The sequence below is a fragment of the Rattus norvegicus genome, chromosome 18 (assembly GCF_036323735.1).
Source record: "Rattus norvegicus strain BN/NHsdMcwi chromosome 18, GRCr8, whole genome shotgun sequence".
NCBI classification, from domain to species: domain Eukaryota; kingdom Metazoa; phylum Chordata; class Mammalia; order Rodentia; family Muridae; genus Rattus; species Rattus norvegicus.
The window spans coordinates 61,252,237-61,266,724 of NC_086036.1; the positions used below are offsets into that span (position 1 = coordinate 61,252,237).

Sequence of the window (14,488 nt, forward strand, 5' to 3'; positions counted from 1 at the left end):
TCTGTGGTACTCAGGTACAACTCTGAGACATCACTGAATACAAATGGTAGTTTTTGAAGGTATTGTCTTGTTTCTGATTTAAAGAAATTGTACATGTAGGATAATGCAAGTTTTTAATATTCTTTTTCAGGTTAAGAAAGCTCTTTTCTTTGCTGATATATTTTTGGAGAATTAATGTTGAACATATTTAATGCTTTTTCTTCGGCCATGAAGAAGATAGTATGATGCTTCAAAGTCCTTCCGATCTAGCATGATTCATTATGTTAAACTTAGACAAATGAATTTTATTGGCACATTTTTAATACAACCTGATTTACTATGCCAACATTTTATATAGAAATTTGACATCTTATTGCAAATATTAAGTATGGTTTTAAATGTTCAATAAAAAATGTTCAGTACAGGGCTGGAGAGATGGCTCAGCGGTTAAGAGCACTGACTGCTCTTCTAGAGGTCTTGAGTTCAATTCCCAGCAACCACATGGTGGCTCACAACCATGTGTAATGGGATCCAATGCCCTCTTCTGATGTGTCTGAAGACAGCGACAGTGTACTCACATACATGAAATAAATAAATCTTTTTTAAAAATGTTTAGTAGAAAACATTTCATGTCTGTATGAATGTGAGATGTGCCTGTATTTTTATTTTCTCACATTATTAGTTTTGATTTTTTGGTATCAGTGTTCTGTTGGCTTTTTAATGGATTGGAGCTGATGGTGTTTGATTTTATGTTAACTGAGCAGACCTGAGTGCCAAGACATTTAATCAAACATTATTCAGGATGTTTCTAGATGGTTGATACATTATTGTAGGTGAGGTTTAGATTGATGGACGTGTGTTAAAGCAAGTCAGACTGTGATGTGAGTGGGCCTCATCTATTGGCCGAAGGCCTAACAGAATAAAGATGTCACCCAAATAAGGATTTCTGTCAGAAATGAGACCGTAACTCTTTGCAGTGTCCACCCTGGCCTGTCTGCTAGTACTGCAGATTTTAAACATCCACCTTCACAGTTCTCTAAGCCAATTCCCCCACCCTCACTCTCCCCACAGGCATATCCTGGTTTACCGTTTCACTGAAGAACCCTAGTTGAGAGCATTGCTGATTTAGTGAGGAGTTTCCTATAACTGGGATAGTACTTGGCTTGAAACAATGTAGAATTTTAACTGCTACAGTCAACCTTTAGTTACATGGTCCCAGGAGTTGGACAGTTTTCAGAATTGATGGTATTCAGTTGCAGATTGCTCGCTCTAGTGGTCTCCTTTAATTTCTGCATTATCTGTAGTTTCTGACCCTTTTCGTCAAAATTCCTTTTTTGTACCTACTTCTTTTTTTCTTTTCCTTGATATCTGCTTCAGATTTTGTCAGTCTTATATTTGGCTTGCTGATTTCCTCTAATTCCTCATTAGCTGGTGTGCCATTCATTTCTGCTTCATTTATTGTACTTCACCTTGCTTTGAAAGTGCTCTGTTCTTCTGTTTCTAACATCAGAAGATTAACACACACTTGTTTCTTTTTTTTTTTTTATTAACTTGAGTATTTCTTATTTACATTTCGAATGTTATTCCCTTTCCCGGGCCAACATCCCCTTAACCCCTTCCCCTCCCCTTCTTGATGCGTGTTCCCCTCCCCATCCTCCCCCCATTACCGCCCTTCCCCCAACAATCACGTTCACTGGGGGTTCAGTCTTAGCAGGACCAAGGGCTTCCCCTTCCACTGGCTCTTACTGGGCTATTCATTGCTACCTATGAGGTTAGAGTCCAGGGTCAGTCCATGTATAGTCTTTAGGTAGTGGCTTAGTCCCTGGAAGCTCTGGTTGCTTGGCATTGTTGTTCATATGGGGTCTCGAGCCCCTTCAAGCTCTTCCAGTCCTTTCTCTGATTCCTTCAACGGGGGTCCTATTCTCAATTCAGTGGTTTGCTGCTGGCATTTGCCTCTGTATTTGCTGTATTCTGGCTGTGTCTCTCAGGAGAGATCTACATCCGGTTCCTGTCGGTCTGCACTTCTTTGCTTCGTCCATCTTGTCTAATTAGGTGACTGTATACGTATGGGCCACGTGTGGGGCAGGCTCTGAATGGGTGTTCCTTCTGTGTCTGTTTTAATCTTTGCCTCTCTATTCCCTGCCAAGGGTATTCTTGTTCCCCTTTTAAAGAAGGAGTGAAGCATTCACATTTTGGTCATCCTTCTTGAGTTTCATGTGTTCTGTGCAGCTAGGGTAATTCAAGCATTTGGGCTAATAGCCACTTATCAATGAGTGCATACCATGTGTGTTTTTCTGTGATTGGGTTACCTCACTCAGGATGATATTTTCCAGTTCCACCCATTTGCCTATAAATTTCATAAAGTCATTGTTTTTGATGGCTGAGTAATATTCCATTGTGTAGATGTACCACATTTTCTGTATCCATTCCTCTGTTGAAGGGCATCTGGGTTCTTTCCAGCTTCTGGCTATTATAAATAAGGCTGCTATGAACATAGTGGAGTATGTGTCTTTTTTATATGTTGGGGCATCTTTTGGGTATATGCCCAAGAGAGGTATAGCTGGGTCCTCAGGTAGTTCAATGTCCAATTTTCTGAGGAACCTCCAGACTGATTTCCAGAATGGTTGTACCAGTCTGCAATCCCACCAACAATGGAGGAGTGTTCCTCTTTCTCCACATCCTCACCAGCATTTGCTGTCACCTGAGTTTTTGATCTTAGCCATTCTCACTGGTGTGAGGTGAAATCTCGGGGTTGTTTTGATTTGCATTTCCCTTATGACTAAAGATGTTGAACATTTCTTTAGGTGTTTCTCAGCCATTCGGCATTCCTCAGCTGTGAATTCTTTGTTTAGCTCTGAATCCCATTTTTTAATAGGGTTATTTGTCTCCCTGCGGTCTAACTTCTTGAGTTCTTTGTATATTTTGGATTTAAGCCCTCTATCAGTTGTAGGATTGGTAAAGATCTTTTCCCAATCTGTTGGTTGCCGTTTTGTCCTAACCCCAGTGTCCTTTGCCTTACAGAAGCTTTGCAGTTTTATGAGATCCCATTTGTCGATTCTTGATCTTAGAGCATAAGCCATTGGTGTTTTGTTCAGGAAATTTTCTCCAGTGCCCATGTGTTCCAGATGCTTCCCTAGTTTTTCTTCTATTAGTTTGAGTGTATCTGGTTTGATGTGGAGGTCCTTAATCCACTTGAACTTAAACTTCGTACAGGGTGATAAGCATGGATTGATCTGCATTCTTCTACATGTTGACCTCCAATTGAACTAGCACCATTTGCTGAAAATGCTATCTTTTTTCCATTGGATGCATTTGGCTCCTTTGTCAAAAATCAAGTGACCATAGGTGTGTGGGTTCATTTCTGGGTCATCAATTCTATTCCATTGGTCTGTCTGTCTGTCTCTGTACCAATACCATGCAGTTTTTATCACTATTGCTCTGTAATACTGCTTGAGTTCAGGGATAGTGATTCCCCCTCAAGTCTTTTTATTGTTGAGGATAGTTTTAGCTATCCTGGGTTTTTTGTTATTCCAGATGAATTTGCAAATTGTTCTGTCTAACTCTTTGAAGAATTGGATTGGTATTTTGATGGGGATTGCATTGAATCTGAAGATTGCTTTTGGTAAAATGGCCATTTTTACTATATTAATCCTGCCAATCCATGAGCATGGGAGATCTTTCCATCTTCTGAGATCTTCTTCAATTTCTTTCTTCAGAGGCTTGAAGTTCTTATCATACAGATCTTTTCACTTGCTTGGTGAAAGTCACACCGAGGTACTTTATATTATTTGGGACTATTATGAAGGGTGTACACACTTGTTTCTTAAGAACACTTTCCACCATGTTAATAGGGCCACATGAGCTTCCTTTTGACTGACTATATGCTGTTTCTTAAACATTTACTTCCAAACATTTCATCTGACTCTGCTTTGGCTCTAACTTTTAGAGGTAGCAACAGACATCTAAATGCAAAGGTGGTGATCTTTTCTTGAAACTAAAAATTTTAGTTCATTTTTACCTTTGTTGTTGTTGTTGGTGGTGGTGGTGGTGGTGGTGGTGGTGGTGGTGGTTAATTGGATGGTTTTGTTTTGCTTACGCATTCTCCCCTACATAGTCCATGCTGGCCTGGAACTTGCAGTCCTCCTGTCTCTCCCTTCCTAATGCTATGACTACAGGAATGTACCACCATACCTAAATTTTTAACTTTTTCAGCCATCCAGTTTTTTTATTTGGTTAAGTCTTCCTGTTTCTTTGTCTTCTTCTTTAACTTCTTTCTGTATCTTTCCTTTTTAACCAATAAGAATCTTTAACATAATCTTTGTTCTCCCTACATATACTGATTGAAGATTACAAAAACACACTATCTCTCCTAATTTTACTACTCATTAATAATTCATGGCATAATGTACGGAAGTAGGCTGGGAAGTCATGAGGCAGAGGCAGGTGGATCCCTGAGTTTGTGGCCAGCCTGGTCGACAGAGCAAGCTCCAGGTCAACCAGGACTATGCAGAGAAACCCTGTCTCAGAAAACAAAAAGAACTTCCCCAGCTCCCCCCTAAAAATAAACAGAAGTAGAATCAATAAATTATCATTTACTCATACCAAAAATATAATAAATTTTAAGTTTAATAAAGCAAGTCTTTTTTTTAAGATTTATTTATTTTATGTATATGAGTACACTGTAGCTATCTTCAGACACACCAGAAGAGGGCATCAGATCCCATTATAGATGGTTATGAGCCACCACATGGTTGCTGGGAAGTGAACTCAGGACCACTAGAAGAGCAATCAGTGCTCTTAACCTCTGAGCCATCTCTCCAGCCCCCCAAATTTTTAAGTTTAAATTGGTACAAACAGGTATACAAAAATCTTCCCAGGTATAAAAAGCATACTAAAAAATACTGAGAGCATAGCTTCCTTGCTTTGTTTCATTTTGGTTTTGTTCTGTTTTTTGAGACATGACTTCTATCTGTGATCTGGCTGTACTGGAGCTTGCTCTGTAGATCAGGCTAGCCTTGAATAGTTAGCCTTGGCCTAAATATTTTAGATATAACAGAAGAATCAGTCTCTAAAACATGTCCACCTTCTTGTCTTTCAGATATGGGTAAATGCCACCTTACCAAAGGCAGACAAGCTCTAGAGATTCGCAGCAGCTTATCTGAAAAGAGAGCACTGACTGATCCAATCCAGGGAGCTCCTTGCTCTGCAGAGGCTCTGGTACGCAATCTGCAGTGGGCCAAGGCTCACGGTAAGCCAGAGTCTGCTTCTTGTGAGGATGTTCTTTTCACTCTGTTTCTTGTTTGTTTATTTTGCTTTGGTTGTTGAGGCAGTGTCTCTGTGTAGCCCTGCCTGGCCTGAACTATAGACCAGGCTGGCCTCAATTCACAGATACACTTACCTCTGCTTCCTGGGTGCTGAGCTTCAAGGTGAGTCCATGCTCAGCTAGCTGTAAGCTTATCTTTTTAATCCTAAATCTTTTTATTCTAAGTAAACAGTTTTCTCCTAAATTTCACAGTGAGATTGGGGTGAGTGGGGACCAGGTATAGTGCTGTGGGCCTGTAATCCCAGCACTTGGAAGGCTAAGACAGGAAGATCATGAGTTCACAGATAGTCTGGACACATGGCAAGATGTTCCCTCAAAAGAACGAGTGTTCATCTAGTAGGCAGTCCAAAACTAATGTTTCATTGATTCATGCTAGAAATACCTGATTGTTTCATTTACTATTTAACTATTAGTGAAAACTGATTTTATTTTTTGATGTTTTTGTTTTTGTCTTTTGAAAAAGGTAGCCCAGGCTGGCCTAGAACTCTAAAACATATGTAATTGTGTTTAATTCTTCTGTTCTGAAAGTGAGCTTAAATTTTTATTTTTGTGGGATGCAGGCAAGCCTTTGACTTCTCCACACTGTCACTGTTAAATATGCAACGGTCAGGAGTCAGGCAGGTCTCAAGTCTACCATATGCTCAGCTTGTCTAAGAAGCAGTCCTTGTTGCATACGGTCATTGATGGTGACTACAAGTTCTCCTGTGGAGCCAACACACTCATAACTACTATTGTCATGCTATCTATGACACTTAAGTGGTGGATGGAGTGGCAAAGACAAGAAAAAAATGAAGAGAAAATCATATCTGTAGCTTAATGACCCTTCTGGTGGTTTTTCTTTGGTGTAGAATAATAAGCTTGAGTTACTGCCTGAAGGATGGACTTGGGATTTTCCGTAAAATTCCCAGGTATCTACTCTGAATCTCTTATGTAGAGAAGGTTGAAAAGTAATGTGTTCCTTGAACTTCTGTTCTTAAAATCTTTATAATACTTTGTTCTCATAATTTTTGGCAAATTAACAATGTTAGAGCACATTGTAAGGTAAAATGCTATAAATATATCACCATTAGATAATTGCACAAACAGTTAAAATTGTCTTTTCCACAAATATATATATATACATATATGTGTGTGTGTGTATATATATATATATATATACATACTTTTATCTGAACAACACAAACAAAATTACAGTGGTGAGGATAGACATTAAGGTGTCGCTAGGGCATACCTCAGTAGCTGAAGTGTTAACCTGTCACACATGCAGTCTGAGGTGGAGGTCTCAGCACCACACCACAAAATTAAAATTAAATAAACTCAGCAATAAACAAAGCCTTTCATAAGACAAACCAAATGGGTGTGATGGTACACACCGCAATCCCAGCCCTTGAGACCCTGAGGCAGGGGATTGAAAGTTAAAAGCTATCCTGGTCTCGTTAGAGAGTTCCAAGTCAGTCTAGGCTACACAGACCCTATCACCCTATCTCAAAAACCAGAGGGAGATATACTTAAATCAATTATTTCATATTTTAATCCTATACAGACTTTAAAAAACCTAACCCTGTTTTAGAAATGTTTTAGTAAGCTGGGTGGTGATGGTACACACCTTTAATCCCAGCACTCAGGAGGCAGAGGCAGGGGGATATCTGTAAACTCAAAGCCAGCCTAGTCAACAGAGCAAGTTCTAGGACAGGTAGGCCTACAAAGAGAAACCTTGTCTCAAGAAAAAAAGAAAAAAAATGTTTTAGTGAAACAAGTATATTTATATTTCCTGTCAATTAAAAACAGTATGGCATATGTAAGAACCATGAAAGAGCAATCCCCAACAAGTCTGAAGCATTAAATCTATGAAATATTGGCTAATAGAAAAATATCAAAATTCCAAAATTCTGAAGCTGTTCAGGAGTAGCAGAATGACTAGTTAACACGTTATCATAGTCAGTTTGTAACATACACTTCATAACAATTCTTGTCAGTGCATGAGGTTTTACCTTAATCGTAGATTGCTTACCTAGAATGTGCAAGACCCTGGACTTTATCCCCAGCATCATCACACCACACACACACACACACACACACACACACACACACACACACACACATGTTCTTGTCACAAAGATCAAGTCATTAATAAAAGTCTACGTATATTTTATTACTACTAGGAAAACCATATGGCAAAGAATTATAGTAAATAAAAAGTTTTAGTCTATTTGTGTGTGTATGTTTTCATAGTAACATTATGTAATTTTTTGTTTGTTTGTTTGTTTTTTCCTTTTTTTTTCGGAGCTGGGGACCAAACCCAGGGCCTTGAGCTTCCGAGGCAAGCGCTCTACCACTGAGCTAAATCCCCAACCCACATTATGTAATATTTTTAAGCAAAGAATCTAACCTGTTCTGCCCATACAGATATTTATGATCTATCAGTAAATTTACCAGCTACTCCTTAAGTGATATTTTTTATAATATTTTTTCTCCATCTTTATTAAATTGGGTATTTCTTATTTACATTTCAATTGTTATTCCCTTTCCCGGTTTCCGGGCAAACATCCCCCTCCCCCTCCCCTTCTTTATGGGTTTTCCCCTCCCCATCCTCCCCCCCCTTGTCACCCTCCCCCCAACAATCTAGTTCACTGGGGGTTCAGTCTTAGCAGGACCCAGGGCTTCCCCAAGAAGTGATATTTTTATAAGTTGTTTCTACTGTTCTTTTCCAGAACTGCCAGAGAGTATGTGCCTTAAGTTTCAGTGTGGTGTTCATATTCAGTTAGGATTTGCTGCCGAGTTCTCCAACGTCATGATAATCTACACAAGTATAGTCCACAAGCCACCTGAGATAATAATGTGCGACGCCTATGTTACTGACTTCCCTCTTGTAAGTCTCTTGCTTCTTATGTCTAAAATACAGTAGTAACTTTTTGCTCATTAAAGACTAAACTTTGAAATGAAGTTATAGCTTGGAGATACAGTGCTTGCCTGGCAGGGGTAAGGCCCTGTGTTCTATCAAAGGAAAAAATCACTAAATAATAAACTTTTAAAAACATAAAAGTTGGGGCTGGAGAGATGGCTCAGGGGTTAAGAGCACTGACTGCTCTTCCCAAGGTCCTGAGTTCAGCAACCACATGGTGGCTCACAACCATCTGTAATGAGATCTGATGCCCTCTTCTGGTGTGTCTGAAGACAGTGACAGTGTACTTATATATAATAAATAAATCTTTAAAAAAAAAAAACATAAAAGTCCAGCTCAGCAGTGATGGTGCACTCCTTTAATTCCAGTGCTTGGGAGGCAGAGGCATGTGTATTTCTGTGAGTTCGAGGCCAGCCTGGTCTACAAAGTGAATTCCAGGATAGCCAGGGCTACAAAGAGAAACTCTGTCCCAGGGGGAAAAAAAAAAGCCAAAGGAACCAGAAAACAAACCCCATAAAAGTCAGTGATAAGTGTGAACGAAGTTTACGTGCTCATATGAAGCTATCCCGTGTAACACTGACCTGCTTAGTGTTTAGTAGCTGCCACAACACCTTAGGTTTGTCCAATTAGAAGAGTCTAAACTTGATTTCTAATTCACTCAGAAAGGATGTCTTTAGTATATTCTCTAAATAGAATTTCAAATGTGAGAAAAGTGTAATATATATGCAAGGGCCATGTGGGTGTGGATGTGTGTATAAAAAAACGTCCTGGGTGACATTATTAGAACATACAACTCACCACTAGAGCTGCAGAGATGTCTCAGAGGTAAGGACACTTCCTGCTCGAGCAGAGGAATGGCGTTCAGCACCCACATCAGCCTGGTCACAACACCTGTAAGTCTAGTTCCAGGACATCCAGCATCCTTTGGCCTCCAGATGTACCCATATCAATGTGATAACATGCACTCACCCGGGCACACGTACATATACACATATACATATACATATACATATACATATACATATACATATACATATACATATACATATACAGTTAAAAACAAATAAAAGACTTGTCAAGCTATGGTAGCCATAGGAAGAACAGAAATCTGTCCTTTCCAAACATTTAATTCTGATATCGCTTTGGACTAGTTTAAAGGAACCAATAAATAGGTATTTATTCCCCTGTGTATGAGTGACAAATTAAGAAGTAAGCAAGGACTAAGAGAAAAAGAAATCACAAATATCACTTATATTACTTATAAAGGCTTCATGAAGGGCATAGCTTCATGTGAGTGCAAATTATGTAACATGGAACCCCCAAATTAGACAGTCCACCTTGCCTGCTGTCATAGCTACAGTGTGTAGGGTAGACCTCCCTTGAGTGCTGGGCCAGAGAAGACCACAGGCTTCCTCTGGAGGAGCAGAGCGCCTCTTGTTTTTCACTAGTGGGTTAGCTATAGAAAGAAGAAAGGAGGTAATTTTTATCTTGCTCATTTATTCTAAGTATCCTACGGGTATGAATCTCCCTGCAACTTCTCAACATGATAGTAAAGAGAGAGAATCCAAGACTGAAAAGGAAACTGGAACAGGTTACAAAGTGTTTCAAAGAATAGTTTAAAAGGCAACTGTCATTTTAGAAATAACTTGAGTAGGGGCTGGGGATTTAGCTCAGTGGTAGAGCGCTTACCTAGGAAGCGCAAGGCCCTGGGTTCGGTCCCCAGCTCCGAAAAAAAGAACCAAAAAAAAAAAAAAAGAAATAACTTGAGTATTTTTAATGTAACTACTTAAAAAAGGTATAGAATCTAGAATTCCTTTGGCAATATATGACCTTAGAAAATTATTTTCATGTTTCTTTAGTCCTAGATAAGGGATTCCCTATTCAAGCCCGCGCTCAGGAGAGAACAGCATCTCTAAAGACATTTTATCTAATGGACAGTGTTATAACTTCCATTGATTGCATCATTGAGATCCACTGACTTGTTCTTGTTTTTGTTTTTATAGGACCTAGATATTGATCCAAAACATGCCAATAAGGGGACTCCAGAAGAAACTGGCAGCTACTTAGTGTCCAAAGAGCTCCCCAAGCACTGCCTCTATACTAGACTCAGCTCACTACAAAAACTAAAGGTTACTACTGCCTCTCCATTCATAGCAGCTGACAAAAGCTGATTGTGGCTCATCCAGGGATGAGCTGCTCAGTTTGGGGATTAAACTGGAGCAGCAGTGACTAAGCCACAGTGGGTCTTCCCAGTGGTATTTGGCATTAAATTCTGCCTCTGATGCTGGCCTGGGGACTCTGTCTTCTATGCTGTTGAGAAGTTGAACACAGAGTAGATAGTCCACTTTTGAATGAGATACCTTTTTAAGCAGTTTCCTTTGTTTTAGCGTCTACAAAACATATAGCAAGCTAAAATAGGAATTGCTCTTTCTTCTAGTTCTTGCCGACTAACAAATGAGAAACGTTCTGTTTCGCCTCTCCTCCATTATCTAGCTGAGTTACTGTCTAGTAGTGTGTTCCAGCAGCTTAGGCTTAAATGTGCATGGAAGCAGAGGATTTTCACATTGAAGGAGCCTGTCTCTAGTTATGGGAAGGATGAGATCCCAGTGCCTCAAATGCTGGAAACGCCTTTCACAGTGCATCAGAAGTGGGAAGAAATCTCGGGGTTTGCAACTTACTTTAGCAAGAACTAGAATTGGATTAAACAGATAAGAATTGAATGATACAGCCTGCCTCTTTGCTTTGGGGGAGTTGGAAAGGATGCCACCTGGATTTGGAACCTCAGAGAGGGAGCTGAATGGGGCTTTGGGGTAGGGTGAGGGTGATCTGTTACGGTTTCCACAGTTAATAAACGTGATACACCTCTTTTCATTTTTAGGAACATCTGATCTTCACAGTCTGTTTATCCTACCAGTATTCAGGACTAGAAGACACTGTGGAAGAGAAGCAGGAAGTGAGTGTCGGGAAACCTCTTATCGCCAAGTTAGACATGCATCGAGGACTGGGCAGGAAGACTTGCCTCCAAGCCTGTCCCATGCCTGATGAGACTTGCCACAGCTCCACATCTACCTCAGCGGGAGCAGGGCACTTCCATTCCTCCCAAGACTCCTTCCACGATGTGTACCATTCTCAGCTCGGCAACTCAGACAGTGCTATGCCACCAGACAGGTGCCATTGCAGCCGGACTCCACATGCGTTCATTTCCAACTATCCCCCCCACCACTACTGCCAGTTTGGTAGAAGTAATGTGCCTGTAGAGACGACTGATGAAATGCCGTTCAGTTTTTCTGACAGGCTTATGATTTCTGAAAACTGACCTTCATGTTTTTGAAAATTAGAATAGTTAGAGTAAACTCACATAATTTAACACTTATAAATAAGGTGTGGTGAAAAGGCAAATGCGTACGTATGGAGAGAAAACTAGCAACTGTTTTTATAGCAAGTTCTCAGGAATATGAAACTTTAGAATTACATTATTTAAGCTGGGCAGTGGTGGTACACATCTTTAATCTCAGCACTCAGAAGGCAGAGGAAGGGGCAGATCTCTGAGTTCGAGACCAGCCTGGTATACATAGTGAGTTCCAGGGCAGCCAGAGATACAGAGAAATCCTGCCTAACAAAAACAAAAGCAAAAAAAAGATTACATTATTTAACCAGACTCTCTTGCTTTTGTCCTGTTTTAAGGCTTTGTGAATTAATTTGTTCTGTAAAAATGGGGGGCTGGGGATTTAGCTCAGTGGTAGAGCGCTTACCTAGGAAGCGCAAGGCCCTGGGTTCAGTCCCCAGCTCCGAAAAAAAGAACCAAAAAAAAAAAAAAAAAAATGAAGTATGGGGCCTGTAAATAGTGCTCAATGGTGCAGTGCTCAGCTAACGTGTGGAAGGCCCTGGACCTGCTCATCGTTACTGGAGGGGAAAATGTGTTATTAGAGTAAATGTGTATGTGTATCAGATGGTTTCATTTTGACCACTCAGAAGAGCCGTGAAATGGCGTTATTATAGATTGAGTTATGTTGCTAACACCAAAAGAGAACCCTTTCTCTTTTTCAGAGTTATTTTATTTATGTGTATATGTGGGAGTCTCAGTGTGTATGTGTACTAATGGAGACCAGAAGAGGGCATCAGGTCCTGGAACTGGAATTACAGGCAGGTGTAAGCCACTCAGTGTGAGTGTTAGGAGCTGAACCTATTTCCCCTCCAAGTGCTCTTAACATCTCTCATCCCCAGAGAGAACCTTTCAGTCATTGGGCTTAATAACTTCATTTTATCAAGGGGAAAACCAGCTAGAGGCTAGCTGTCTTACTGGAGCACAACTGAAGTCTCAGTTCTAGTCTCAAGTTTTTCTTCCAGTGCTTTCTGCTCTACAAGTGGTTTTGCCAGACTGTGATGGTGCATGCCTTTAATCCCAGCACTCAGGAAACAGAGGCAAGTAGACCTCTGTGAGTTCGAGGCCATCCTGGTCTACAAAGAAAGTCCAGGACAGCCAGGGCTACACTAAGAAACCTGTCTCAAAAAAAACAAAAACAAAAACAAAACAGTCTTAGAGCTAGGGTAATGGCTCAATTAATAGAGTGCCAAGGGTGAAGACCAGAGATTGGATCCCCAGCATCTGCATAAAAGGTTGAGGGTGTAGACAGGCAATTCCCTGAGCTGTTCGGCTAGCCAAATCAAGGCTGTCTAAACAAGGTAGGAAGCAGCTGAGGAAGACAGCCACTGTCAACTTCAGTGTCCAGTTGTGTGTATGCATATGCACTCACACAACATACATACATACACACAAAGGTCTTGGGAGAATGCTAGCACAGAAAGTAGGCATTTGGACTGTCGTGGGGTTTCTGTTACTATGGTAAACACTATGACCAAACACAAGTGGGGAAGAAAAGATTTATTTCAGCTTACAATTCAGGTGATACTCCATCACTAAGGAAAGTCACTGATGGAGAGGCCATGGACGAGTGCTGCTTATTGGCTTGCTCTCCAGGGCTTGCTCAGCCTGCTTCCTTACAGCATGTAGGACTAACAACCCACAGTGTGATTGATTACTCATCAATCAAGGAAATGCACCACAGACCCTACAAGCCAACCTGATGAAGGCATTTTCTCAGTTGAGGTTCCTCTTCCAAAAGGACTAGTTTGTGTCAAACTAACAGAAAAAGGCCAGCATATGGACCTTCCCTCAACCTCTTTAAAGTGTGTGACCTTTCAAGTCTCTGGCTTGAGCATAAAAGCCAGGTAACCTTGTCAGTAAGTCACAAATCCTTGTCAAATCCCATAGCCAGAGCTTAGGTCCGTGCCGTGTACATGAGGACAGGTTTAACATGACTGTTGTTTTACTTTCGTGGGTTCTCTTAACAAACAGCCTGGTATTTGTGTATTGTCTCCTGTTATCTGAGACAATCCATAGATAAGTTACGGAGGCTGGAGAGATAGCTCAGAGGTTACGAGCACTGGCTGCTCTTCCAGAGGTCCTGAGAACCACATGGTGGCTCACAAGTGTCTATAATGATGTCTGGTGCCCTTTTCTGGCCTGCAGGCATATATGCAGGCAGGACACTGTATACATAATAAATCTTTAAAAGAAAAAGATAAGTTAAAAGTGAATTGTATTCACTCCAGAATTACTTTGTAAAAACAAAAATGCATATTTAACATGACCAGTTTTTAATGTACAAAATATTCTGTGTAGCAACCCAGAACAGCATAACAGTTTATCTGCATTGGGATTATATTCTTGTTTGCTTAGCTGTGTTTTCCTAATTGTATATACTGAACAACTGTTGTGTAACTTAAAATACAGATGTATGCAACTATTATAAAGATGCCCAGTTTTGATAACTTTCTCCTGAGGACACATGTTTATCTTTCTATAAACACACTCTTATGTATGAGTACTGGTGCGGCATGCATGTTCTATGTCATGATTCTAAAGGTGTTTGTTTCTAATTCACGTTGGCTGTGGATATAGCTCAGTCAGGGTGCCTGCTAGCACAGCCAAAGTCTTGGGTTTGATCCACAGCACTGCAGAAACAAAATAAGTCTGCTCTTGCCTACACACCTTTTTTTCATGAGGTTTGACATGTTGGATCGACCTCATCATAAGTAGTAAAACGAGTACGTGAGTATTTCCCACTAAGTGGCGAGGTTTGAGAGCAGTGGATAGCACCACTTTATGTATGCCAAGACCAACATCTTCTATCCAGTCTCATTTAACCGTCATCAAGCTTGAAACTACAGATGAAGAAACTAATTGTTGAAACTAACTCGAAGTGTCCGTGGGCCTCGGATGA

General features: G+C 40.4%; 1 protein-coding gene across 6 annotated transcripts in view; it reads left to right on the forward strand.

Annotated features, from left to right (window-relative positions):
- Malt1 (MALT1 paracaspase) overlaps window positions 1-14,036 on the forward strand; it is a 53,983-nt gene extending 39,947 nt beyond the window's left edge. For 2 of the 6 annotated variants that reach the window (NM_001419765.1, NM_001419766.1), the window contains 4 exons: window positions 5,078-5,227; window positions 8,014-8,171; window positions 10,208-10,333; window positions 11,083-14,036. In NM_001419765.1, the coding sequence (NP_001406694.1) occupies window positions 5,078-5,227; window positions 8,014-8,171; window positions 10,208-10,333; window positions 11,083-11,520 (872 nt within the window). In that variant the 3' untranslated portion in view covers window positions 11,521-14,036. Of the gene's footprint in view, window positions 1-5,077; window positions 5,228-8,013; window positions 8,172-10,207; window positions 10,334-11,082 lie in introns of those variants that run through there. The other 4 variants (XM_006254888.5, XM_063277326.1, XM_039097398.2 and 1 more) reach the window with 3 other exon arrangements.
- Window positions 14,037-14,488: the final 452 nt, after the last annotated feature.